General features: G+C 46.0%; 1 protein-coding gene across 19 annotated transcripts in view; it reads left to right on the top strand.

The window, feature by feature from the left end:
* HMBOX1 (homeobox containing 1) overlaps positions 1 to 24,234 on the top strand; it is a 480,822-nt gene extending 456,588 nt beyond the window's left edge. For 6 of the 19 annotated variants that reach the window (XM_078649894.1, XM_078649892.1, XM_078649890.1 and 3 more), the window contains one exon: positions 21,604 to 24,234. In XM_078649894.1, coding sequence (XP_078506020.1) covers positions 21,604 to 21,741 — 138 coding nt within the window. In that variant the 3' untranslated portion in view covers positions 21,742 to 24,234. Of the gene's footprint in view, positions 1 to 2,260; positions 2,355 to 21,603 lie in introns of all 19 variants that reach the window. The other 13 variants (XM_078649881.1, XM_078649891.1, XM_078649889.1 and 10 more) reach the window with 5 other exon arrangements.
* The last annotated feature ends 761 nt before the right edge of the window (positions 24,235 to 24,995 follow it).

The raw sequence follows: 24,995 nt of genomic DNA, 5'->3' as shown, positions 1-24,995 counted from the left end.
ACACAATTTTGTGTAATTCCCCGAAAGTACAATGGTAACTAAGTTTAACAGCCTTATAACTTAGAAAATACTTACCCTACTTACCTGGAGTGCCTGAAAAGGATGATCTGTGCACCATAATGTATTATGCTACTGAATTCCATGTAAATCCTTTCAGTCGTTCTCACTCTACATCAAATACAATAGTCTATGGAAAATGCACTGGGCAAAAACGTGTTTTGGGACCCCCTTTTATCTTTGTACCCCCTTAACTAGTCACCACAAAAATGTACATCCTCTCAAAATGTAGAAAATGGTATTGGTCTAAAATGTTTTGTGGTAATTCATCAAACGGGTGGAAAGTTATTAGGGAGCGAAAACGTGAGGATTTCCTATCTCTGGAAATACAAACCACAGAGTGGCAATCAGATTGTATGTAATTTCTTTCTTTTCATCTATTCCATTCGTTATGTATTGGTTCACATAATCATGTGGCCATAAACGTATTTTGTAGTTTTTCATGTAGTATTTCTGAAACTTTACATATGCAATCTAGGGTTTTTTTGGGACTTCCTTGCTACTTTTAGTAGAATTGGGCCACAAAGATATCACTAAGATTTTGGTCCTTATAGTATCATAACCACTTCATAACATCGCTTCCAGAAGCAAAAAGAATCATCTACATAGTCTCAAGTACATTGCTGCGAATTTTCACTAGAATCCGTTAAGCCGTTTTGCCGCTACGTGAAACACAAAAGTCGGTGTAAAATGCAACAAGTTATGGCACCTCCCTTTTCTCTGTGCACACCCTTGACCAAATGCCACCTAACTATCAATTGTTCACCAATGTAAAGGGTGCAATAGGTCGGCAAAGTTTTGCAAAGATTCTTCCAATGAGTGCAATGTTATTAAGGGAGGCAAATCTGAGGAATTCCTATGTCTGGTAACCCTAACTATAACTACAGAGCGGATACCGCTACTCTGAGGTAGATTAAAAAGTATCACTATACATCTATATGGAAAGATAATTTATGACTGCAACCCCAAGTGCCCCTTTTGTTCTACCCCTTCCTCCTTTATAGACCCTATGCCAGTCATGGTGCTATGTGTAGTGCTTTAATGATCATTAGCAAGTTTTCCTAAGCACTGCAGGAATATCAATTCATACACTTCATTTTGATATGGTTCAAATAAGCAATGTTCCACTGCAATGATCATGAGTTATCCAGGCTGTTTCTGGTATTTGTGTATTTTCCTGTTCGTTCTCTATTTGTATAATGAGTTGGAATTCAGTTAGAAAACTTGACTGAATGGATCCCATGCCTGCAGTGGGCCAGCTGAGAAGCTATTTTTTGTTTTGGCTGGGAATGTAAATCTAAATCTCTCCATGTTCATGCCAAGCCAGTCAGTGGGTGATACATCACTGAGTAGTCATTTGGAAATATAGCGCTGCAGTAGCCTGGCCTATTTGAAGGACACCAGTGGCTCTCCGAGTCTATGGTTGAGACAGGGCCCGGGAGAGGCTTGAGTGCTTCTTGGCATCACAGCCCCTTTGCCGTGGTATCACTGCAATTGTTTAAATAAAAGTTCTGCATGTCTCTCAAAATTAGTAATGTTGCTCAGCTAGCTTGCTGTTGCATCAGTGTAATCATGAATGTAATCACTAAAATGAGGTTGTGGTGCTCTAAAACATTTTCCAGTGCTGAGCCCTGGCAAACATCTGCTCAAATTAAGCATGGTGCTGGATTGGTCCCCACACTGAAGGAAGAGAAAATGCTTGGTAAGGGCAGTCATTAAAAGCGGCCTTACCGGCTTGCTATTTAGTATGCAACTTTTACTGTAATTTGAAAGAAGGGGCAGAGAAGGAACATGAATTGTTTATTTTGCTGTCAGTGAAAGGGGAAGCAGTTCCCCACATATTGAAAGTTGCTGGCAATAGAATGCCTCATTTGAGTAAATAGGTAATACATGCAGCTCCATGCATATTCTCCCCCCTGCTGTCATGCACTGGCTAACAACAGTTGGAAAGAAAGTTTGGTTGCTTTTGTTTGCTCCATATTAAATTCAGACACATTTCTCTTTCGATATGCTGCAGCATATGTAATATTTAAAAAGCATGCAGCAGCCTGTTGCAGGGATGCAGGACCCATATGTATGAATTTTCCTTCTACCACAAGGGCCCCACTCTCCCCTGGCCAAGTCAGGCAACTATTCTGCCGCCATACTTGTTTGGTGGTTCAAGACTTTGCTGCTCACCACTTTCCCCTCTTTGTCTTAATAGGCATTGGTTGAGTCGGCATCGGCAGTCAGTGATCCTTGTCCTTAGGAGGAGCTGGACATTGGCCAGTGTGCCCACCAACCAAAAGGACCTTCAGGTACTTTGCAACCTTTTTGTGGTGCTTTCCTTGGGCCGGGGATAAGGAGTTTGATTACACTTCTATTACAGTCTTAGGTTTGTAAATGTATGGCACCTCATATGATTTGTGGGTGCTTAATAGTGAAATGGCTATCACTGCCACATTTATTATTGATAAATGAATTATATTAATGTAGTGGTAGGGCCATTTATTAATATTAAAAAACATGCATAAACTAAAATCTGAATGGTAAAATCTAATCAGTTTATGATGATAATAATGTGTTCTTATATTGTGCTTCATACTGCCCCTCAGCTGCTTATTAGCACTATATTATAATAATGATATTACTATTGCCCAATAGTAACTGATGCTACTGTTGGCCAGTTTATAGTATAATATGCAACTTGGACAGGTCTCAAAGGAGTACTTTGCTATATAATTCAACACCCCTACAATCAAGTTCCACTGAAATATTTCAGTCCGCTGTGATTCATCACTAGCGGTACTTTCCCTGATGCATTACAATTAGGACAAACATCTCATATGCCAAGTACACCACCCCACTACCAAGCTAGAGACCTAATGCACACCTCATCTTTCTTAAAATGTGTAACCACTTGTCTCCAACAATGCTTAATAAAGTAGCATTCTGCTGTCTGTTTGGGTACAGCTATGAAACCCAAATCCTCCTGGTTTTCTCTGCAACATTTGACAAAATCGAACATGGAAGTCTAGTGAACTTACTAAGGAGAACAAAGCGAGACAGAGATTCTTTCTGATGAATTGAAAACACTTTATTAAAATTGAGTCTTCGGCATGTGTCTTACAGTGAATCTGCATCCATTTCATTTAAATATGGATCCACTTGAAGAGCTGCTCAACAGACTAAGGCAGAGTGCATGGTATTTAATAGTAGGACATGTAGAAATGTAATGTCCACAGTTCCTTACAGTGACTAGCACCCAAAGCTATTTTTCACTGTGGCAATCCTAGCTGTTCTATGTAGGTAAACAGAATACATATTAACTGCTATTACTGTATCTCACGAATAGGACTAGCCAGAAAAATAATTAAGCAACTATTTTTAATAGTTATTAAAAATTAAATCCAATGGTGGAGTCCCTGCCTGACATTCCTTGAGGCTAAATTTGCATTTGCTCTTCCACTTCTGCCAGCAAGTAATTAGCATTTGAAAATGGGTGGTAAGCTTCCCAGGAGCAAACAATAGGCTGACCTGAATAGGCAGAGATGACTCCTGTGAGCCTGAATATGCTGGGTGGGGGCTGTGAGCATCCTTTTTAACATTACAGTGTCAAATCCTGCTTGTGTGTCAAATGCTGCTTGACTGGTCTGCTGGGTTTACAGTTAATGCTTTGGGGCACACTTGAAAGGCAAAACAACTCTTGTATAGTCACTGTCTGTTTTCTGGGGAAACTCTACTTTTGTTCTACCAGAGGTCTGTCTCTGGGTTTTACATTTAACAGTGGGGCACCCTTGAAAGGAAGGAAAACAGGATGCCAAAACAATTTTTCTGTCTCCACTGTCTGGAAAACCCCTACTTTTGATCCACCGGACTTGTCTTTAGGTTTATTGGAAGCATTGGGGGTACAGTGGCTGCATCAACCTTAATTTTGGTGTATGATGTGGGAGAACATTAGGATTACCATAGTACACCCCCCACACAAACCCTCCAGCCCTCAGAGCCCAAGTTTAGTGTTGCTGAAGACTTTCCCCATACTGAAAATTCCCACAGCAGGTATGGTTGGCCCAGGAGCTTTTACTCCATGGTTAGGGACTGCCCAGGAGTCATTCCCTCCCACGAACTTGTGCCAGGCACACATATGGCACCTCCAGACACATCCTTCAGAATATTCGTGGTCATGAGGAAGAACAGAAGAGGCCTTGACGTGCTGTCTGTCACATGAGAAGAGCCATGAAGGGCTGGACCTGCTGTCTCTTGTTCTCAGGACAATGAAGTACACTCCAAGGTTCATAAAGCTGGCATTCTGTTAAAACTAGAGGGACGGGCGTGGCCAAGCCGGGAATGGAGTAGGGCTTGGACTCTGCCGGCTCCACTCTCTACGGCCCTCCTTGTCTCAAAATCACCCCTCACTGGGCACCATTAGCAGTGGGTCCTGCCTTCAGGGGCATCTCTTGACCCGGAGCTGCTCCTGGTATCCTGAATTGGGTGGAGGACTCGCCTGCTCTGGAGATCTGGATACAACCACTTGCAACTCCAGAGTGGCTGCCATCTTGAGCGGCTTCTTCATCTGTGGTGAACTGATGATGGGGCCTGCCACAGAGTGGAATTTCCCGAAGGCTGGAGCTCCAAGTGCTATGCATGGCAAGCAGAGTGCCTCTGCATCGTCTAGTGGGCCCGACTTCCCCTACCCCAACCTCGGGACCTTGCAACTCCCACCCGAAGGGCACTCACATGCTCCAGGCACTGCCTACTCATGGCATTCCCGTTTGCCTGCATCCAGACGGCAGTGGACCTGATCTCTAGACCGGGGACCACAGGATAAAGGTCTGCTCTATGGCTTGAGGCCCTACATTTGGGTGTTCCGAGCACCTTTCCAGAACTTGGAGCCACATTGTGTGGGCCACACCCTTTCAGAGGCTGCGGGGAGCCTCCATACTGAAACTCTGCCGCACTGGCAACAGCTCGAGATCATCGCGGATGACACAGAGGGGAACGTGAGCACTGGATCGTGGCTTCCTACTGCCTGGGGCCCTCCATCAGTATTGCCTATTCAAGAGGTTGGCCTTTACGACCCGCGTGCCTTTTCCTGGCAGCAACACTTTGGGGTGGCCTTCCCTCCATACCTGAGCCCCTCATTTTGTTCCTGCAGATCCTAGCCTCCTGTTTAGTCTACCACAATTTGACTATACACCCCTGAAATGATGGACGGCCTCTTTATGGGACCTAAGTGTGCCTAGCCACTCCTGCGCTGTCTCACCTTCCCTCCTCAAAGTCTCCCAACATTTATTGCTTAACCATATACAACTGGGACTAAGGATTTCACCACCTATAATTGCTTGGTCAATGCCATAAAGTGGGTCTTCCGCACCTACCTATCCAACTCTTCTTGCTCCTCTTTATCACCCCCCTCCCTTACACGAGAACAGATCATCTGACGTGCAAAAAAAGCGGTCACTGTGATGAACTGCACTCCCAAAGGGGGAGCCGCCCAACTTCCTATAACCTGAGAATACAAGGTGCATTTCTTAGGTGAAATACTCACAGAGATAGCTTTCCTCACATCTGACTTTAAAACATGCCTCTAAGACCAGGAACATCTCGGAACAGGGGCAGAGAGTGGATGACCTGTAGTGCTCATCTGACTCCCGGGTGGAGGAGTAGGAGATGCTCTGGCATAGTGGCTACTAGTGGAATAACGGGCAGAAATGCAACTAAAGCAGGAGGACCTGGAAAACAGGAGCAGGCGCAACAGTATTCGCAGCATACCAGTGGGGCAGATGGAAGCGATATACTGACGTTCACCAGGAACCTGCTCAAGTCCATCAGGTGCGACCCTGATGCCCCGCCCCTGCAACTGTACCGAGCCCACCGAATATCGAACGCGGCTTACCAGACATATACGGCCCCTGATAGCCTCACAGTAGTCTACTTCTTCACAGGCAAGGAAGCCATCATGAAATTTCACAGTGGAAAAGTGGATTTGGTCTACAAAGGCTCGACTGTGCAACTTTTTCAGAAGCTCTTTTCTCTTACTTTGAAAAAGCGCAGAGACTTCCACCCCAATACAGACTTCCTTCGTTAGCACAAAATCCCTTACTAATGAGGCCATCCCCTTAGCCTCATCTTTCGCTGGAACGGAAAGAAAAGTCTACTGCGATCCCTCGCCAAGACAAAATCCAACATGGGTCTCGACTTTGACAACGGGGATGGAGACCCCATCAACTTGCAAACCACCAGCTGGCATGAAATCCGCCCGATTGGCACACCACTTGCCACAGACCCAGAGAATTCAAAACTGCAAACAGGATGTTGGCAGGGGCCAAAGAAGACATCATCTGCCACTTACAAAACATGAAGCGCAAACCACTCCCGCAGGACGTTCTCGCCTCCACCAACGACACACCAGCGAACCCCTAGCCTCCAACTCTGGAAGCAACTACCCACAAAGTGCCCACACAGCAGGGCAGAGAAGGGGAGACTGTCACATATACCCTACGCCCTTCTAAAGTAAGAATGAAGTGAACACTCAACAACCCAATACTTCCCTTTGCCCTCATTAAACTCCCCTCGCTCCTACCCCATCTCCTCTCTGCCAGGAGCGGTTTGCACCTCTTTATGGGATGGACTCCCACTGCTCCCATTATGGACGACTGGAGTAATGAGACTGGGCCCCGTAGGCCTTATATTACTTCATTTGTTGTTTCTCTTACATTTTCTTACCCCTGGGCCCTGTGGCGTGGGATATGGGAGTATTTCTTTTTTGGACTACTCTGCCCATCCGTGCCTTTACCACTTTAGTGGTATCCATTCCTTACGTTACAATGGGAGACACTAATACCACATTCCTATCCTACAATGTACGAGGACTTAACTCACGTATAAACACTGGCCAATCTGGACATATATGCTACAATATGACCTTGACATTCTTTTCCTCCAGGAAAGCATATCCTGAAACAAGATCAATGCTGTATGAGGCACAGGAAATATCTCCTCCAGTTCTGGGCATCAGCCTCCACAAAAACTGCTGGTGTCACTAACTTTTGCAAAGCACATCTTGGCCCCCGACCCCAGTCAGTTACAAGAGACCCCAAGGGCAGATATCTGAAACTCCCTCTACAATGGGGTCCAGCCATACTCGCACTATTGAACATTTATGCCCCAACACAGCACAGGATGCCTTCCTCGGATGAGTTTTCAGAGAATAGTTAGGAATTGCACAGGGAGACATAATTGCAGCAGGAGACGTTAATATAATATGGGATCCCAACATGGACAGGAACCACAACTCCTATCAGGGGACAGTAGCGGTTATCAGCTTTACTTTACATTTAAAATATGTTTTGGAGCTGGGACTAGTCGAAGTCTGGCGTTATGAACACCCAGACTTAAAGGACTTTTCATACTAGAAAGTCCAATTGGTCGCACACTGCTTGTCCTACCAGCGTGTTGCCCCAAAGCATTGTGGTCCATGAAGTAAGCATCAGCGGGTGCGCCTCTGCCAGAGTCTTGAGCAAAAATCACTGTCGCGTTGGCCATCCCTGGACACGTGTTTCGAGGTTTTACCTCTCGTCAGCAGGGAATAGGCATATCTGATGGGGTGCTGCGTAGGCTACCAAAAAATATTCACAGGTCCGGTACCGCTTGTGGCACGCAGGTGCGTAACCCGGGCTCGTCAGCCCCACCAGCTCAAGAGAGCTTGAATATAAAAGAAAGTCCAATTGGTCGCACACTGCTTGTCCTACCAGCGTGTTGCCACAAAGCATTGTGGTCCATGAAGTAAGCATCAGCGGGTGCGCCTCTGCCAGAGTCTTGAGCAAAAATCACTGTCGCGTTGGCCATCCCTGGACACGTGTTTCGAGGTTGTTACCTCTCGTCAGCAGGGAATAGGCATATCTGATGGGGTGCTGCGTAGGCTACCAAAAAATATTCACAGGTCCGGTACCGCTCGTGGCACGCAGGTGCGTAACCCGGGCTCGTCAGCCCCACCAGCTCAAGAGAGCTTGAATATAAAAGAAAGTCCAATTGGTCGCACACTGCTTGTCCTACCAGCGTGTTGCCACAAAGCATTGTGGTCCATGAAGTAAGCATCAGCGGGTGCGCCTCTGCCAGAGTCTTGAGCAAAAATCACTGTCGCGTTGGCCATCCCTGGACACGTGTTTCGAGGTTGTTACCTCTCGTCAGCAGGGAATAGGCATATCTGTAGGGGTGCTGCGTAGGCTGCCAAAAAATATTCACAGGTCCGGTACCGCTCCTGGCACGCAGGTGCGTAACCCGGGCTCGTCAGCCCCACCAGCTCAAGAGAGCTTGAATATAAAAGAAAATCCAATTGGTCGCACACTGCTTGTCCTACCAGCGTGTGGCCCCAAAGCATTGTGGTCCATGAAGTAAGCATCAGCGGGTGCGCCTCTGCCAGAGTCTTGAGCAAAAATCTTTTCATACTACTTGCTTGTTCACACATCATATTCTTGCATTAAATGCCTTTTCACTGCTGACTCAATTTTACGTACTATCAACACCATCCCTGTCGCAGACATTTCTATATTTGACTATGCTCACATTGCCCTTAAGTGAAAAAACTGCATACACATGACTGGGACTCCCCGTGCTGTTGCCTCTTCCCCCATATCCTTAGAGGTCCAGTAGATGGACACAGTTTCTGAGTTGATTATGGAATATTTTCTACTTAATGCTCAACCTGAAATATGGCCTCACATACACTGGGACGGATTCTAAACTTCCATCGAGGGAACGATCTCGACTGTGGTGATTGCCAGGGCGCTGAAGCCACAGCTATATGAGCAGTCCCTCAGCTCAGAAATCCAGGCACTACAGAGGATAGATAAGCAACAAGCCTCGAAACGAGGCTCTAGACAGCTAGCCATCCTGAGGGGCCAGCGCTGCATGCACAGAACCTATATGGTGGAACGCTCCTTGCTGTCCCTGAAACAAAAATATTTGACAAGAGCGACAAGGTGGGCACTCCATTTGCACACATACTCCACCTCCAAAGGAATATAGCCCACATAGCTTGTATCCGCAGTGTCCTATCGACTTGGGTTTTCTCTGAGGAAAATATCTCTGAGGAAGACAAAGAATCCTTCTAGCAGAACTTCTATCAACCTTTACACACAGGCCACAGAGAACGTTACGGTGGTTCAAATTTACCTTAGAGGAATGTGATTGAACACCAATTGCAGAACACTGCAGACAACTGCTAGAAATACCCATAGATGCTGCAAAGTTATGCTTGACCTTGAAGGCCATGCCACTAGACAAATCACCGTGACCGGATAGACTACTGCCATCCTTTTATAGGATATTTTTATCACTTTTTCAAGATCATTTACTAGAACTTTTCAACACTTTTACCTTTTGCTCAAGCTTCACCCCCACCATGTGTGAGTCAGAAATTGCGCTGATCCCGAAGCCTTATAAACCCCCAACAGACTGCACATAATTTTCGCGTATAGCCCTATTTAATATCGATGCTAAACTATACACAAAGATATTGGCTTTAAGACTTGACCCTCTAGTCCCCACTTTGGTAGATCCTGGCTAGGTCGGCTTTGAGAGACATCGCCTAGATGCCGATAACATCTGGCAAATAATGCACCTGGTAGACAGAGTACATAAAAGGAACCTCCTAGCTGTGATTCTCTGGCTCGATACCAAGAAGGCATTTGAGTGAGCTAGACTTTTCTTTAACCCTATCCATGCTGATGACGGAACCGCTCCGTCATCAGCCGCGGTGGCGCTGTGCTGATGACTGAGCGGTTCCGTCATGAGCCGGCCGCCGCGCCTGCGCGGCGCTGATTTTGCACCTGCGGGGCGCTGATTTTGCACCTGCGCGGCGCGGATTTTGCGCCTGCGCGGCGCGTTCTATTAAGTGGGCGGGGCCATGACGGAACCGCTCCATCATGAGCGCAGCTCAACCGCGGCTGGTGACGGAGTGGTTCCGTCACCAGCATGAGCCCGCCACGCGGCCTCCCCCCCGCCCCCTTAGCGCTGGGGCGGAATAGCCGCCGCAGCGATGTGGTTAAGCTGTACTCAAGAACATTTACCTTGGCCCTAAGATGAGAGACAAAAGCCTAGCAGCATATGCCACCCTGTCTGTTGTTATTAGCGTTAATGACAAGCCCACATAGCCTGCTGTGTTTACTAGGGGAACTAGACAGGGTTAAATCTGTCGCCCTTATTATTAGCTTTAGTGGTGGAGCCCCTCGCTATTAATATCTGACAGTCCCCCCTCATCAGTGGAATCACTTTCGGGGGGGTAGGCCCCACAAGATTAATCTTTTTGCAGACGACCTCCTCCTCACCCTACCCAACCCCTCCCTGAATTGTTGCCTGCATTATTAGTGATCATGGAAGAATTCAAAAGTGTCTTGGGTTTTAAAATCAATATCACAAAATCACATAATCTCAACCTAAAGATTCCCCCTGTGGGATGTTTCTTCCTTGGGGCTCGCATTCTGTTCGCTACCTGGGCCTTAACATCTCCTCTACCCTAAAGGTATGGACTAAATCTAACTGGGCAGAATACCGCCGACAGATTCTTCGAAGATGTCAGGAGGAGGAAACCTCTCTAAATATCATAGCTGGGGAGCATTAATGTCATGAAAATGAATATTCTACCAAGGCTTCTTCGTTTATTTCAGTTTCTCCCCACATCCATTCTTACCACTGATAATCTATTGTTCCAAAGGAGGCTTCTCCTACGTTTTGGGGGGAGGGGGTAAAAAAAACCACAGATCTCAGTGAAACTTCTAATGCTACCCAGGGATAAAAGGCAGCTTGGCATGCCCTAACTCACTAGAATACTATAGGGCAGCACACTTATGCTACTTGTCTTAACAGGTAGTTAGGGACAGCAAGAAACGTTGCTCCTACTTGGACAGAACGGTGGCATGTCACCCCCTCTGGGACCTGGCATGGCTCCCACGCCTCCTCCGGCCCAAAAGTGCATACATAGCCACCCCGACCAATACAGAGCTTGATACCTGGGATCAAATATCTGTGAAAAGGGGCCTCACCATTTTCCCCTCCCATAACACACCAATTGCTCAGAATCCTGACTTCCTGCCAGTGCTGGTTCTGACCGCATTTTCCATTATACGGAGTGATGTCTTCCTGAGGGGTACCATTAAAAATTTTGAACAATGCAAAACTGAAAACCAGCTAACCGAGTTCTCGATTGCACCATTGGGCCTTAAAAGGACCTTTTGGCCTGCGCGCTCTTCGCTGCTGTTACATTTCAATTGTGCTTATTTTAAAAAACGTATTCGCGGTGCTGGTCATCGCGCCACAGAGCTGCTAGAGCTCGCTAAACTCGCGCTGCTTACCTAGGTGTCGGCTCCGTAGGCCGGGGAATTGGACAGGCTTACTCGCACCCTAATTGGTTTCCACCCGCATTCGGCGGGATACAGATAGATTAGCGGGTCCGACCGCCATCTTGGGTGGGGGTGAAGGCGGGGAGCACTTCGGGCGCCATCTTGCTAAGGGCAAGGGACGCAGGAGGCGGACTTCCGCACTTGGTGAGCTTATTTAAGCCACCGAGGGTGCAGACAGGTTAGAACTTTTGGCCTGCGCGCTCTTCGCTGCTGTTACATTTTAATTGTGCTTATTTTAAAAAACTTATTCGCGCTACTGGTCATCGCGCCACAGAGCTGCTAGAGCTCGCTAAACTCGCGCTGCTTACCTAGGTGTCGGCTCCGTAGGCCGGGGAATTGGACAGGCTTACTCGCACCCTAATTGGTTTCCACCCGCATTCGGCGGGATACAGATAGATTAGCGGGTCCGACCGCCATCTTGGGTGGGGGTGAAGGCGGGGAGCACTTCGGGCGCCATCTTGCTAAGGGCAAGGGACGCAGGAGGCGGACTTCCGCTCGGTCTAATACCATAAAAGGATGGCTGACCAAGCGCGCAGCGGTCACGCGCAGCGGGCGCGTCGCAGGCGCGCCGGAGGTGCGCCAGAGGTAAGCCCGTTCGCGTAACGGGCGCGCATAGGGCCGCTTCCTCTGGCCTTCCGTACTCTCCCCGCTTAGTTTATTCTCGGGCTGCCCTATTGGAACTGAGACCGAGCCAGGCGTCCTCGACTCAGAGGGCTACCGCTCTATCCCTGCCTCACTCTCTGTCCTGTGGACTGCTTAACGTTCGGTCGTTTTGCAAGCACCACACAGAGATTGCCCTCCTTATCGAGTCCTCGGAGCTGGATGTTTTGTTTTTAACTGAAACTTGGACTCGGGAGGACTGCCTGGTTGAACTGGGCTTGGCCTGCCCCCCCAGGTTTCAAAATCATCCACACCCCTCGGTTAAAGAACAGAGGCGGGGGAATTGGTGTCATTTATAGAGAAACGCTGGGTCTTTTCCAACTTAAAATTAGAGAGGTATCGGGCTTTGAGCTGATGGGGTTCTCTATTAAAGATCTTGAGAGAACACTGCTCACAGGCGTTTTGTGCTATCGCCCGCCGGGTTCGTATCTTCCCTGTCAGATTTCATCGACCTGATATATGACCTCTCTAATACCCACTCTAAGCTGCTGGTCCTAGGGGACTTCAACCTATGGCAGGGTGGTCCGCTGGATGGTGCGCTTACGACACTCTGCCAAGCTCTTGGCGACATCCAGCTGCAGCAATTGATCCATACAGCGACTCACAGGGGGGGTCATGTCTTGGATCTGGTCTTCGCTGACGCACAATTAGTAGTGGTCAATGATATCCTATGTCAGTACTGGACCGACCACTCACTGGTTGCTTTCTCCCTCTGCATAGGGGATTACTCCTCGGTGGAAGCCGGTGTCGGACAGGCTAAACTGGGCAGACCTTGGTCCCGGCTACTAAGCTCACCTTCGCTGCCTTCCCTACTACCAGTTAACTTCTGCCTGAGCAACTCGGTGGAGGAAAGCTATCTTACTTTGTGCCGGTCTATTACTAACACGCTAGACAAGGTAGCGCCCCTTCGTAAGTCTCGAGGTAGATTGAACCGGGCTTGCCCCTGGCATACGGAGGAGTTGCGGCAGCTGAAGTTGGGCTGCAAACGTGCTGGGAGAGCTTGGAGGAAGCAATACTCGACCTCAGCAAGGGCCTCGTTCAGGCTGGCACTGCAGGGCTATAAGGCGCAGATTAAGTTGGCTAAGGCGGCTTTTCTGGAAACCACTTTGAACCAGGCGCCCAATAAGTCTCAAGCCCTGTTTAAAATTGTCAGGGACTTGTCCCATCCCGTGTGCGTGGCCAACACGGTCTTTGCGTCGCAGGCCCTGTGTGACTCCCTGGCGGGTGCTTTTGAGGAGAAGACTGGTAATATCTTAGATGGCTTAAAAAACTCTTTGCCTCCTGCTCTCGGCTTGGGAGCTCCGGTTAGCCCGTCCAGTCGACCCCGTCCGGTTGTCTCTGGCCCTAGCTTGGGAGCTCCGGACGGGTCACCCAGTCGACCCTAGTCGAGTGATCCAGCTCTTATCTTGGGAGCTCTCGGCTTGAGAGCTCCGGTTAGCCCGTCCAGTCGACCCCTGCCGGTTGTCCCTGGCCCCGGTTTGGGAGCTCCGGACGGGTCACCCAGTCGACCCCAGCCGAGTGATCCAGTTCTTAGTTTGGGAGCTCCGGACACTTCTTCCAGTCGACCCCAACTAAGACTTTTTACCAGTCCCTCCTTTAAGGAATTTTGCAGCATGGCACATACGGTGTCATCGGGTTCTCCGCTCGATCCATTGCCTCCCAAATTCTGGAAGGCATTTCAGGCGGAACTTTTCCAGCCTTTGTATTCCATCTGCCTCCAGTCTCTGGACTTGGCAACTGTTCCCGAGTGCTGGAAGCTAGCAGTAGTGTCACCACTGCTCAAGAAACCAACGCTGGACCCTGCCTGTCTTTCCAACTATAGGCCAATCTCCTTGCTCCCTTTTCCTATTAAGATCGTGGAAAAATGGGTGACCCGTTCACTTTCAGGCTTCCTGGAAGAAATCGGATGGTTCGATGAGACACAGTTTGGCTTCCGTCCTGGGCACGGGACGGAGTCCGTACTGGTAACCGTACTGGACGGTAAACAACGTTTACAACGAAACTTTTACCACGCACTACCATTACAACGCAGGCATTACAACGCAAACCATTACAACGCATTGCGCTGGGGGGCGCTCTAGGATAGGGAATAAGTTTAATTTTCTATCCAACACCTTCCCTAGTGTCCACGGGAACTGGAGTTGGAATAGAAAATTATACTTACCACTATCCAGCACCTCTAAGCGCTATGCGTTGTAAAGGTTTGCGATGTAAAAACCGCGTTGTAAAGGCATGCGTGGTAAAAGTATGCGTTGTAACGTCATACATCCGTACTGGACAATCTCCGTTTACGTGTCGACAGTGGTCGGGCAGCCTTCTTAGTGCTGCTCGACATGTCGACCGCATTCGACACGGTCTGCCATCGGACCCTCATCCGGAGGCTTGAGGAGTGCGGGGTCACAGAGGGAGCAAGAGACTGGCTGGTATCCTATCTCAGTAGCCGGCAGCAGTTGGTCGCGCTTCCTCCATTTCGATCGGAGCCACGGAAAGTAGGGCAGGGGGTCCCACAGGGCTCGGCCATCAGCCCTATACTTTTTAACTTGTACCTCCGCCCTCTGGTCCAGCTTATAAAATCCTTTGGTGTCTCGGCTTTTTACTACGCTGATGACACCCAGCTGGTCTTTTCTCTGGAAGGAAATAACGCGGTCCCGTTGGAGACATTCCATCGCTGTATGGCAGCCACAGCGGATTGGCTGCGGGCTAATTCCTTACAATTTAACAGCACAAAAACGGAGGTGCTCCACTGCTCCATGGACCGGATCCCGCGGGTACTCCCAGAGAACTTTTGGCCTGCCACTTTTCCTGAGCCAGTGACGGCTGCGGAATCAGCTCGTAATTTGGGGGTGATCTTCGGCCCAAATTTACAGCTTGACATGCACGTCAATAAGACCATCTCTACGTGCATGATGCTGCTACGCATGCTGCGTAAAGTCCTGCCCCTCCTCCCCGCTCAGGCCAGGCCGGAAGTAGTCCGCGGGACCATACTAAGTCGTTTAGACTATTGTAATGCGCTACTTCTGGAGGCCCCAAAAAATCTGCTGGGGAAGTTACAACGGGTGCAGAATATGGCCGCCAAGCTGGCCCTTTCTCGCCCTAACTTTAGCTCTTCTACTCTAGCTCTAAGAGATCTACACTGGCTGCCGGTGCACCTGCGTGTATTGTACAAGGCGGCGTGCCTGGTGTTTAAGGCGGTACATCGACAGGGTCCAGTGCCCCTGCAGAATATGTTCGCCTGGTACTCTGCCTCCCGGCCCCTCCGCTCTTCTTCGGCACAACTGCTTGTGGTCCCGAGGTTTCAGAGAGTCAGGATGGGTGGCCGCTCATTTAGTGTTGCAGCGGCCAAATTTTGGAATTCCCTGCCACTCTCCTTTAGAAGCCATAGGGATTACTTCCCGTTCAGGAAAGCCTTAAAAACGCATCTCTTTCCTAGAAATGTCAGAGCAGTGAAAAGTGTTGTTGACCGAATTTCAAGCGCCAGGATGCCCTTTGGGTGACAGGACCGCGCTCTATAAGTACACCTACAATACAATACAATACAAGCCCCCAATGCCCTAGCTGGTACACACAATTTTACCCCATTTGAGAAAATGATCTGCTCATTAGCGGCACCAAAGGCATAGTTTTCAATACCTACAGGACATTTAAGATTGCAAACCCCCACAAGTTATCCCTTTCGGACTATTTGGAAAACTGCACTGGAGACCCTCATAACAACCAAACAATGAGAGAGAATTTGGAGCAACCCCCCCCTAAAAACACATATAAGCATCCCTCATAGAGAAAACACATACAAGATAATGTTCCAATGGTGCCTTACACTGACCGCTTTGACTTACCAAAATGTTCCCTACCTCCATCACCCTATGCTGGTGCTGTCACCGAAGGAAGGTGCCTTCTTGCACATATGGTGGTCCTGCGTTACGATCCATACAATTTGGAAAGTAGTCTACCCTGTGGACTCCCTTCTCTGTTTTTGATGGCCTCACTACTGCATTGATGTCTCCCGCTGGCCTGTACATATCCTGCAGATTGATTGACCGCTCTTTTCTCTTCCGCTACCCCCTGAGCCCGCCCCCAACTTCTGTCGCCCTCCCCTATGGGTGGGGAGATGGATGGGGGGTTCCCTCCCTTTCTCAACATAGGCCCCCTGCATTTTTTCTCTTTCTTTCTTCTCTGTCTGTTGGGGAATATTTTATCTCCGCTTGGTGAAAGGGAAGTTATGGAAGTGTCACAAATGTACTGCCGCAATAATGCCACAAGTTTTATTGGGGCCTGTGACTCTGAGCAACCCTCAATTATGCCACATCTTTGTAATGGGGAATGTGACTCTGATCAACCCTATGCACTTGCATTTTTGCCTCTGTTATTTAATAAACCGTTTGGTAAACCCATTGTACCTTTTAAAAACTTGACCGATTTGAGTTACAAAAAACAGAGGGACACAACAAGAGGCCTTTTCTTGCACTGACCAGTGGCAACTGGACCTGCATTGGGCCAGATGTTTGGCTTCTGCCAGACACTGTGATTCTCTAAGAGCCAACCCTGAGGTCCTGTGGATGTTTCAGAAGGTTAATCCTGTGTTGGATAAGGACTTAAAGAACTACGTCAGATTGTAAAATTCTTCACCAGGACAATCCTGGTTGGTGTATCTGATCTGCTGCATCTTCAGTTTGGAATTTGTATTGTTTTACATTTCGACTTTATTACTGTTTTGTCCTGCATAAATACTTTACACGTTGCCCTAACGTTAAGCCTGCCATTGCTACCATGAGGTTGTTCTCACATTTATTAAGTGATTTTAAGGGTTCACCCTGACAAGGATTGTGATCATTACTGGAAGTAGGTTGACACTCACCCCAAATAATCCAAGTTTCTACAATATATATATATATATATATCAATTACCTATGTGAGGTTCACACGGGGCTATAGAGGGGTGACTATATCAGCTAAGAAAGTCCCATCCTTCCAAATCATTAGAAAATGGATTTACTACTATGTGTAGATTTCACTTAATAGTACTGAGAATATATATATAAGTGCAACAGATGGTCCCGCATAAAATGGGCCAAATAAAGTTGGAAGCAGACTCCCTGGTACACATAGTGAATGGCGATTTCAGCAAGATGATGTAGCTTGACTTGGACAGGACGATGAACCTCACACAGACTTCATTAACATCCACACACTTGGCACAACTCGTCCATGCTCTGGGCTTGATATATGAAGATCCAAACACTGGACAGAAAAACACTGCGCATATCTTTCAGGGGTGCACAAAATAATCTCCAAACTAGACTACATTGCCACTGTTGCCAACATCCTGTAATATCACATGCGTGTCAGGCTTTTCATCTAGCCTAGCCAATCACATTGTTAGCTGACATTTTCTACTCTGTCCGTGTTTATCACATCTAGATTTTATATCATTTCACTCCTCAACCACGCTTAGGACAGGTTCATGATTACTGTAGCAGCCATGGAAGCCCCCGCAACACTTTCTGCTTCTTTTTCAATCATGTACGGTAAAATTGTCAATTTAGGATTAGAGCAGGTCACTAGAGTTGAAACACTCAACAGGTGTTTTTACAGCAATTGACTTTTTAAATATTGTATTTTGGTTGTACAATGTAGCTCCTCGTTGCCATCCCAAAAATGAGCACATCACACAGATAAAAGCACATTATTTAATTATTTTTTTCTTGAGAGCGTATACACATTGTGGAACAGGCTATCCAGCTTGCCCAAAAGTTGAAATTGAAGTCTGTATTCTTTCCCTGAGAGGACCCAACAAGAGAATGGGAAAGGGTAGGCATCCACCTTTAAGCAATCAGAACATGTTTACATTATCCTTTCTTCATTAACAAGACCATGACATAACAATTTTCCCTAATAATAACAAAAGTAGAAAACAGTTGTCGAAATTGACCCAGTTGGAGATCAAGTTAAAGGACACAGAGATTATGGCTGGTGAGAGATTTTACCCTGTGTTTTGTAAAGAATGCAAGCTTTGTAGATTCTCCCACATTTCTTTGGAAATTATAGAAGACAGTAGTTCGAGATAGGGTGGAAAACGTAATTGCACACAAAAGAAGTAAGGCAAAGCCAAAAATGTGATTTCTACAGAGGAAAAGATTCTTAAAATAGAGATACACCTCATGACCACCAAGACACAAAAACACTTTAGACAGTTAGAAGTACTGAGAAAAGAATATCATAACGAAACTCAAGCAACACTACATGTCTTTTTGAAGAAAGAGCCTTGGGGACAAGGTGGGCGCCTTTTGGCTTGCTGGGAATGTAGTAAAGATGAGTCTAGGTGGGTGGGTGAACTACTGGAGGACAATGGAAACAGAGCTATAACAAACCTAGAGAATGCACAAACATTTGCAACGTATTATAGGAAATGGAATTGAGACTGACAAACTAGTGGAGAGGACACAAAAACTGCATCCCTAGGAAAACTAGACATCCAGGCTTTGAGTGACAAAGACAGAGAGCCAGCTGAAAAGGATGGCTCATTCAATGAAATATCAGATGCTTATGAGCAAATGAATGAGGGAAGGTCACCTGGGAACCATATATAAATGATTACCCTCAATGCCGGACTGGGAACCAAAACCGGCCCCGGCAAAGTGCTCGGCCGGCCCCTGGGGGGGTAGGTTGGGGGTGCGACCGAGCTCTTTGCCGGCGCCGGTTTTCGGCCGATTTTGTTACAGGGCCGATTTTGCAGCTATGCTGCATAAACGGCCCAGTAACAAAAACGGCCCCCAGAGGCCAAAACCGGCCCCCAACCTTGCGGTGCACCGGCCAGTCTGGCCCTGATTACCCTCTCTGGTAGTGTCGCACCATCTCCACATATTTAATGATGCCGAATGGAAAGAAGAACTGCTCCCAGATTTCCTACATGCCGTCATCACAGTCCTACACAAAAAGGCCAATCCTAGAAAGGAGTGTGCCTCATAAGCCGATTTCGCTCCTAAATACAGAAATGTAAGTATTAGATGAGATACTAGCCTCTCTCATACACAGTGACGAAATAGGATTTATGTCTAGGTTGCTCAACCAGGCACAATCTCAGGAGAGTGCATAATTGGCTAGACAGAATTAAACAGTCACTGGACCCATAGCCGTTATATCCCTAGACGTCTAAAAAGCATTTGACTCAATCAATTGAACATACCTTCTGCAGACCTTGAAGAGATTGTGCTTCGCGCAAAACATTTGTAGTTCGGTAGCCTTGCTGTATGAGACACGAACAGTGGTGGTGAAAGTCAATGGAGTCTTTTCAGAATTATTTATGTTGGAAAGTGGCACCAAACAGCGGTGTCCCTTTTCCCCCCTTTCTGTTTGTCCTACGTATAGAGCCGTTGGTGTGTTAGGTCATGTCCAGAGTGGATGTGAGGGGATTCTCTGGGACCTCAATTGAGCCAGAAAAAAAAAACATCATACGCTCTGGACCAGGGTCAGCGGACTCGATAATTCTCGCCTCGGTGCCTACTCTAACCAGAGATCACACTCGGCAACTCTGGGCATTAGCTTGCCTCATCTCTACAACGGCCCCCCACATTTGCCGGGGATGCCTGGTTTCACCTTGGAGATACCCAGTAGGGACCATCTCACAGGGATAGCCAGGACGGGTTCCCCAGCGGTCTACAGCGCCACGACGCCAAACGGAAATACATGCATAATACCCTCATTATATAGATTTTGGGCAATGGGAAGAAAAGTTCTCTTATTACTGACTCAGACCACACTTAATGCCTGGGTTAAAGTCACAGGATACATGAGTACATGAGTTGGCAGGGAAAGATAATGAGAGAAACCCGTTATGGAAGGGAATAATGCTGAAGGAAGTGGGCAAGTTCAATGGCCTTCAGCAATGGGATCTTATAGGGATAACTAAAATATGAGAGGAGGAGGATGGGGTGAATATGTTTTCCAAATTGCAGAAAGATTATGACCTGTCACATACTCAATGGTATACATATACTCACTTTCCCTAGAAGCAGAATCAGTAAATTGGAAGAAACTACCTGACAGTGTCCATTGGAAATCAGAGTGCTGCTTGGGGGAAACAAATAACATGAGTGGTCTCGCTCATATCCAGAATCTAAGGAGGGAGACTTGGGGCCCAATGTAAGATGTCACTCATGCACCCGAGAGAGATAGCCATAGAAATTGGATTGATCAAATTAGATGTTTACACAGGGCATATTATAATAGGAGCAGACTTTACATAATGGGAACATCCATATGTATAAAATGAGACATGGAGGAAAGAACGTTTGTGCTTACCGTCTGCAAACTTGGCTTGCTGCTCTGCGCTGCTTGAACGATTAATAAGTATGTCTCTAAATATTGGGCTTAAAAACCTCACGGAGACCGGCGCTAATGAGGACTTATCCACTGATAAATAAGAAAGAAAATATTAACTTGAAACTGATGTGATGGAGAAAGCATGTCATATCCCCAAGACTTGATAGGCAATGAAAGTTTATAATTTATAAACAAACACCGCTAAATATTTATAGCCAATATAATTTCCCCTGCAAAAAATGGGAAATGTTTTACAATGTTGCCCCCTCAAGAGTTTCCATTTGGTATGGCACATATGATGACAACGCAGTCATCTTAGAGTCCCGTTGGCAGGTTGGAGTTAAACACATTGCTCCTTGTTTCAAAATACAGGGGCGTTTGTTAATTCGTATGCACTGTCTGCCTGATGCAAAGTGGTATCTGTGTCTGTCCAGGCCCGTCTCAGTCGGGCGAATCCATAAAGTGGCTATGTATGTGACCTCTTGCGCCTTTTGTAGGCATTGCTTTCTCAATACCTCATCATCTGACTCCCTCCTCAAAACTCTTTCATAACAAGTGTGATTTTGGGGCTATGGGGTCTTCACCTCCAAACATTTACTTTGCTTGGTAATCTGTTCACACTAGTTTGGAATGAAAGATCGTACAGTTTAAGAAAAGTTATCTTTGTGCTGAAACTGGAGATCTTGTAGATCTTGCTGTGTAGATTCCACCCCATTATCAGCTCGAAGAATCAACTGACCGTCTACTTACAGGTCGATCAATGTTCTTGAACAGAAGAGTGGGCCCAGAGTATTCTTGTCATTGGGTGGGGGAACTCTGCACATATGAAATACAGGTTCTGCACCACTTCGAAAGTTTGAAGAACTTGAGGTCTATTTTCAGTGGTACTGGCATCAGTTCCAAATAGATGGTAATGAGAGCAAGCCAAAGTACCGGTGCCATGGGAATTTGTTTTTAAATCGCACATATGAATGTATACATGGTTGGTCTTACGACTGCACACTATGAAGCCGGGAGTTTGACGGAGGAAGTTTGAGTTTAATGTCATCACTCTGTACATTTTTTAGGCGTTGCCAGTCTTTCTTCTTAGTTATAGCGCGCAAAAGCAATGGCAGTGGCTTTCTTGTATGTCCAATATGAAAACCGTGGCAACTGATTAACAAAATATTTTTTTTTCGTGTTTTCTTAGGATGACAGCACGAGCCACAGTGATCATCAGGATCCCATATCACTGGCTGTCGAAATGGCAGCCGTCAACCACACCATTTTGGCGCTGGCCCGGCAAGGTGTCAACGAGATCAAGACAGAAGCTATAGATGACGACTGATACACGTGAAAGGGAGGATTCAACAAAGAAGTATCTTAGATTTAGACGTAGCACCTTAGCAGACTTTCCTTGGTCCTTAATATGTGTTCTTAAAGTATAACTTTGCAGTTTTTGTACGTCAGTTAGCTGTTGAGGTCTTGTTCTGTGAAGATGGCATGGTGCCCTCAGCCCTTGCATATACTCCTGTCAGTATTAATTCCCAAGAAATTATAATCCGCCCACCTTCCTTTGCCAGCCCAGGTGGCTATCTTGCTGCTCCTTTTTCGCATTCCAAAAACGTGCTTCCAGGTATTCTAGACAGTCCTCTATTGTAAGCTTTAGACATCATTACAATCGTTGTATATCTCTAGACATCATGCATCACACAATATACTCTGTACGCCTTTTTCTTCTTCAGCACTGAAAAAAGAATGCAAGCTGAGATTGAGGCACCATACATGCGTTCGTTGACTGAGAGTAAAACAAACACTGTGTGTCTGTGGATTCGATTTTGACACGGGATATTCTAATTTTCAATCACAATAAGGTTTGCCTCCCAGTTACCTGCTGACTAGTTATACTGTTAAGTTTGCATGCTGAGTGGATACAGTTGGCGTCTAACAAAAGTGTTTGATGCCAACATGCTGTAATCTCACATGCTTGACAGGCTTTTCCTCTGGGACCATGACATATACCCAGCCATTCACATTGTGAGCTGGCATGTTTTACACTGTTTAATTTGATCACATGTGGATTTTATTGCATTTCACTGCTCACCCACCCTGAGGACAGGTTCATGATCTTCTGTAGCATTCATGGAAACTCATACACTTCCGGTTTCTTTTTTAATCTTCTGTCAAAATAATGTCTATTTAAGATCAGACCTTGCCACTAGAGTTGAAACACCAACAGGGGTTTTAGAGCAGCCATTTTATTTTCTTAATTATTTTTTTATTTTGGATGTATGATATAGCTCGCCATTGTTATTCCAAAAATGAGCGCTACACACATCCTATGAAGCCGATGTCACACTGTGTACGTCCTTGAAACAAACAGATGAGCATTGATATTATTTTATTCCTTTCCTTCTTCCTTGAGAGCCTGTCCGAAATGTAGAACATGCTGTCCGGCCTGCCCAAAAGTTGTAACAGAAGTCCGTATTATTGGACCCTATGAGAGAATGGGAAAGTGTAGGAGTCCACCTTGAAGCAATCCAAACATGATCACGTTCTTCTTTCTTCAATAACATTATCCCTATTTGTCCAACCTATTTCAAAGCATTGAATAGTCCTTATGATTAGATAAACCAGCAGAGGTCCTGAACGTGTTGCAAGAACCAGGTTTTTTGTTTTAAAGTACAAGTAAATAGAGAAGTATCTGACTGCTCTTTCCGATTATGAGCTGTGGGTACCAAAAACGAAATTGGTGAAGGACTAGTTTGTAGTGGTTGACAACAGAAATGAGGGTTGTCCTATTTAATTTGGAAGCCACCAGAAATTGCTTCTTAAACATTTAGCACGTAATGCTGCTGAAGGTCTTTCTGATCTCCTACAAATATGATGGATTGAGTACAGTCTGTGAATGATTCTCTCCTGTCCTTGTATATTTTGTAACTCCTTTTGCCATTAAGCTGCTGCAGTATTTCTTTCACCTTGTTGCATGTTTAATTGGAAGGTTTATTAAAGGTACACTTGGTTGAGAAGGATTCCCTTCCGAGGCTTGGACCAGGGCCTGCCAGAGGCTTCCAGAATGAGAGGCCACGGATGGACGTCTGTGAATCTTGTCAGAGAAGGCGGCATATACATGCATCTACTTGTCTAATGGTGCACCGTGTAAAGGTTCAGTGAAGTGCTTGATAGCCACCACCTGTCCATGTTCACACAATAGGATCAAGCATTATCCCTTTTTGCAATGGGAGTTTAAGACACCCACAGACTTGCATTCTAGATTAGTCAGTGTCTTAAATACTAGATAAGTACTAACCTGAACATTCAGACAGATGATGCACATATGCAGCCACTGAATAACTAGTCCAGCCTTTTAAAACGTAAGGACGTCATAAGGTAGCCTGGTTTATAGAAGCAGACCTCAGAGCCTCAAAACCGTTTCACAGCCCTTAATTAGACAGATAAGAGTAATCAGTACAAATTAAATGAAACGGCAAACATGTGCAGACTGACATACGTGGAGTTCATATTCATAATGAGAGATAGCAAATATGAAATCCCTGTACATTTAGACCAGGAAAGGAGCTAGGCATATTCTTCTCAAATTATGCAGCAAAACAGTCTTCTTGAAAAATGGGAATTGTGCTGATGATGAGGGGACATCGGTTTAAAGGATGCTTTAAAGGAACTGTACTGTTATGAACATTAACTAAAGGTATTTCTCCTCTCCACCTTATTTGCCAATCATACACAGCACTTTTTATTTTATAGAAATATTTATATTTTGGTAATCTGTTTATTCCATCAATTTAAAAAATGTATATTAAAAAAGGAAGAAAAAAGTTAATACATTTCTATCTGGTTGTGTTACATTGTAACGTAGAGTTCTATAGTGTGCAACTTTCAACAAATCTTTTATGCCCAGGCATGAGTGATTTTTGTGTGAAGTCAATACTAAAAAGCAACTACTGAAAAAATGACGTGTTTGTGTCCCAAGAAGGCATTTGCTGAGTCTGTAGCAGCAATCCTCTTTTGAAAGTCCAGTTTATAAGACGCCTCCAAGTATCCTCAGAGAGCAAAAGCCATCTGCCTATTCAACTTAGTCATATTACAAGCAACAATGATGACCGCAAAGAGCACATTATATGAAGGTCTTTCTTGTGCTAGCCCAGTAGGATGAAGAGCCAGTAAACGACAGCATACCAGTGGGACCCATTCATTATAGAGAATGTTTGCTATCATTGCCCCTCTTCTATAAAATATGTCAGTGGTTCTTACCCTTTTGACTTCTGTAGACCAGCGTTAATCATTAGTGGGATCCGGGGACCCCCCTAATGACACAGAACTGGAAACCAGGGACTTTGTCCTAAGAAATTTCAATGGTTTGAACCTGGAAATACACAAAAATGCAGAAATAAACATTCAACAAACAAATACACAAAAGATGAAATAGTTTATTTAATTCTCATAAAAATATAAAAAAATATAATATTTTATTTGGAAGTGTGGAGCTTTTCTGTTTGATGTACTTTTGTACTTTCTGAGGATACTTAATTTTAGCCTCCAATTTCGTATTTGTTCACACTTACAGAACTGTTAAAATTTTTA

The sequence above is a fragment of the Lissotriton helveticus genome, chromosome 6 (genome assembly GCF_964261635.1).
Source record: "Lissotriton helveticus chromosome 6, aLisHel1.1, whole genome shotgun sequence".
NCBI classification, from domain to species: Eukaryota; Metazoa; Chordata; class Amphibia; order Caudata; family Salamandridae; genus Lissotriton; species Lissotriton helveticus.
This window is presented reverse-complemented; position numbering and strand designations above follow the sequence as displayed.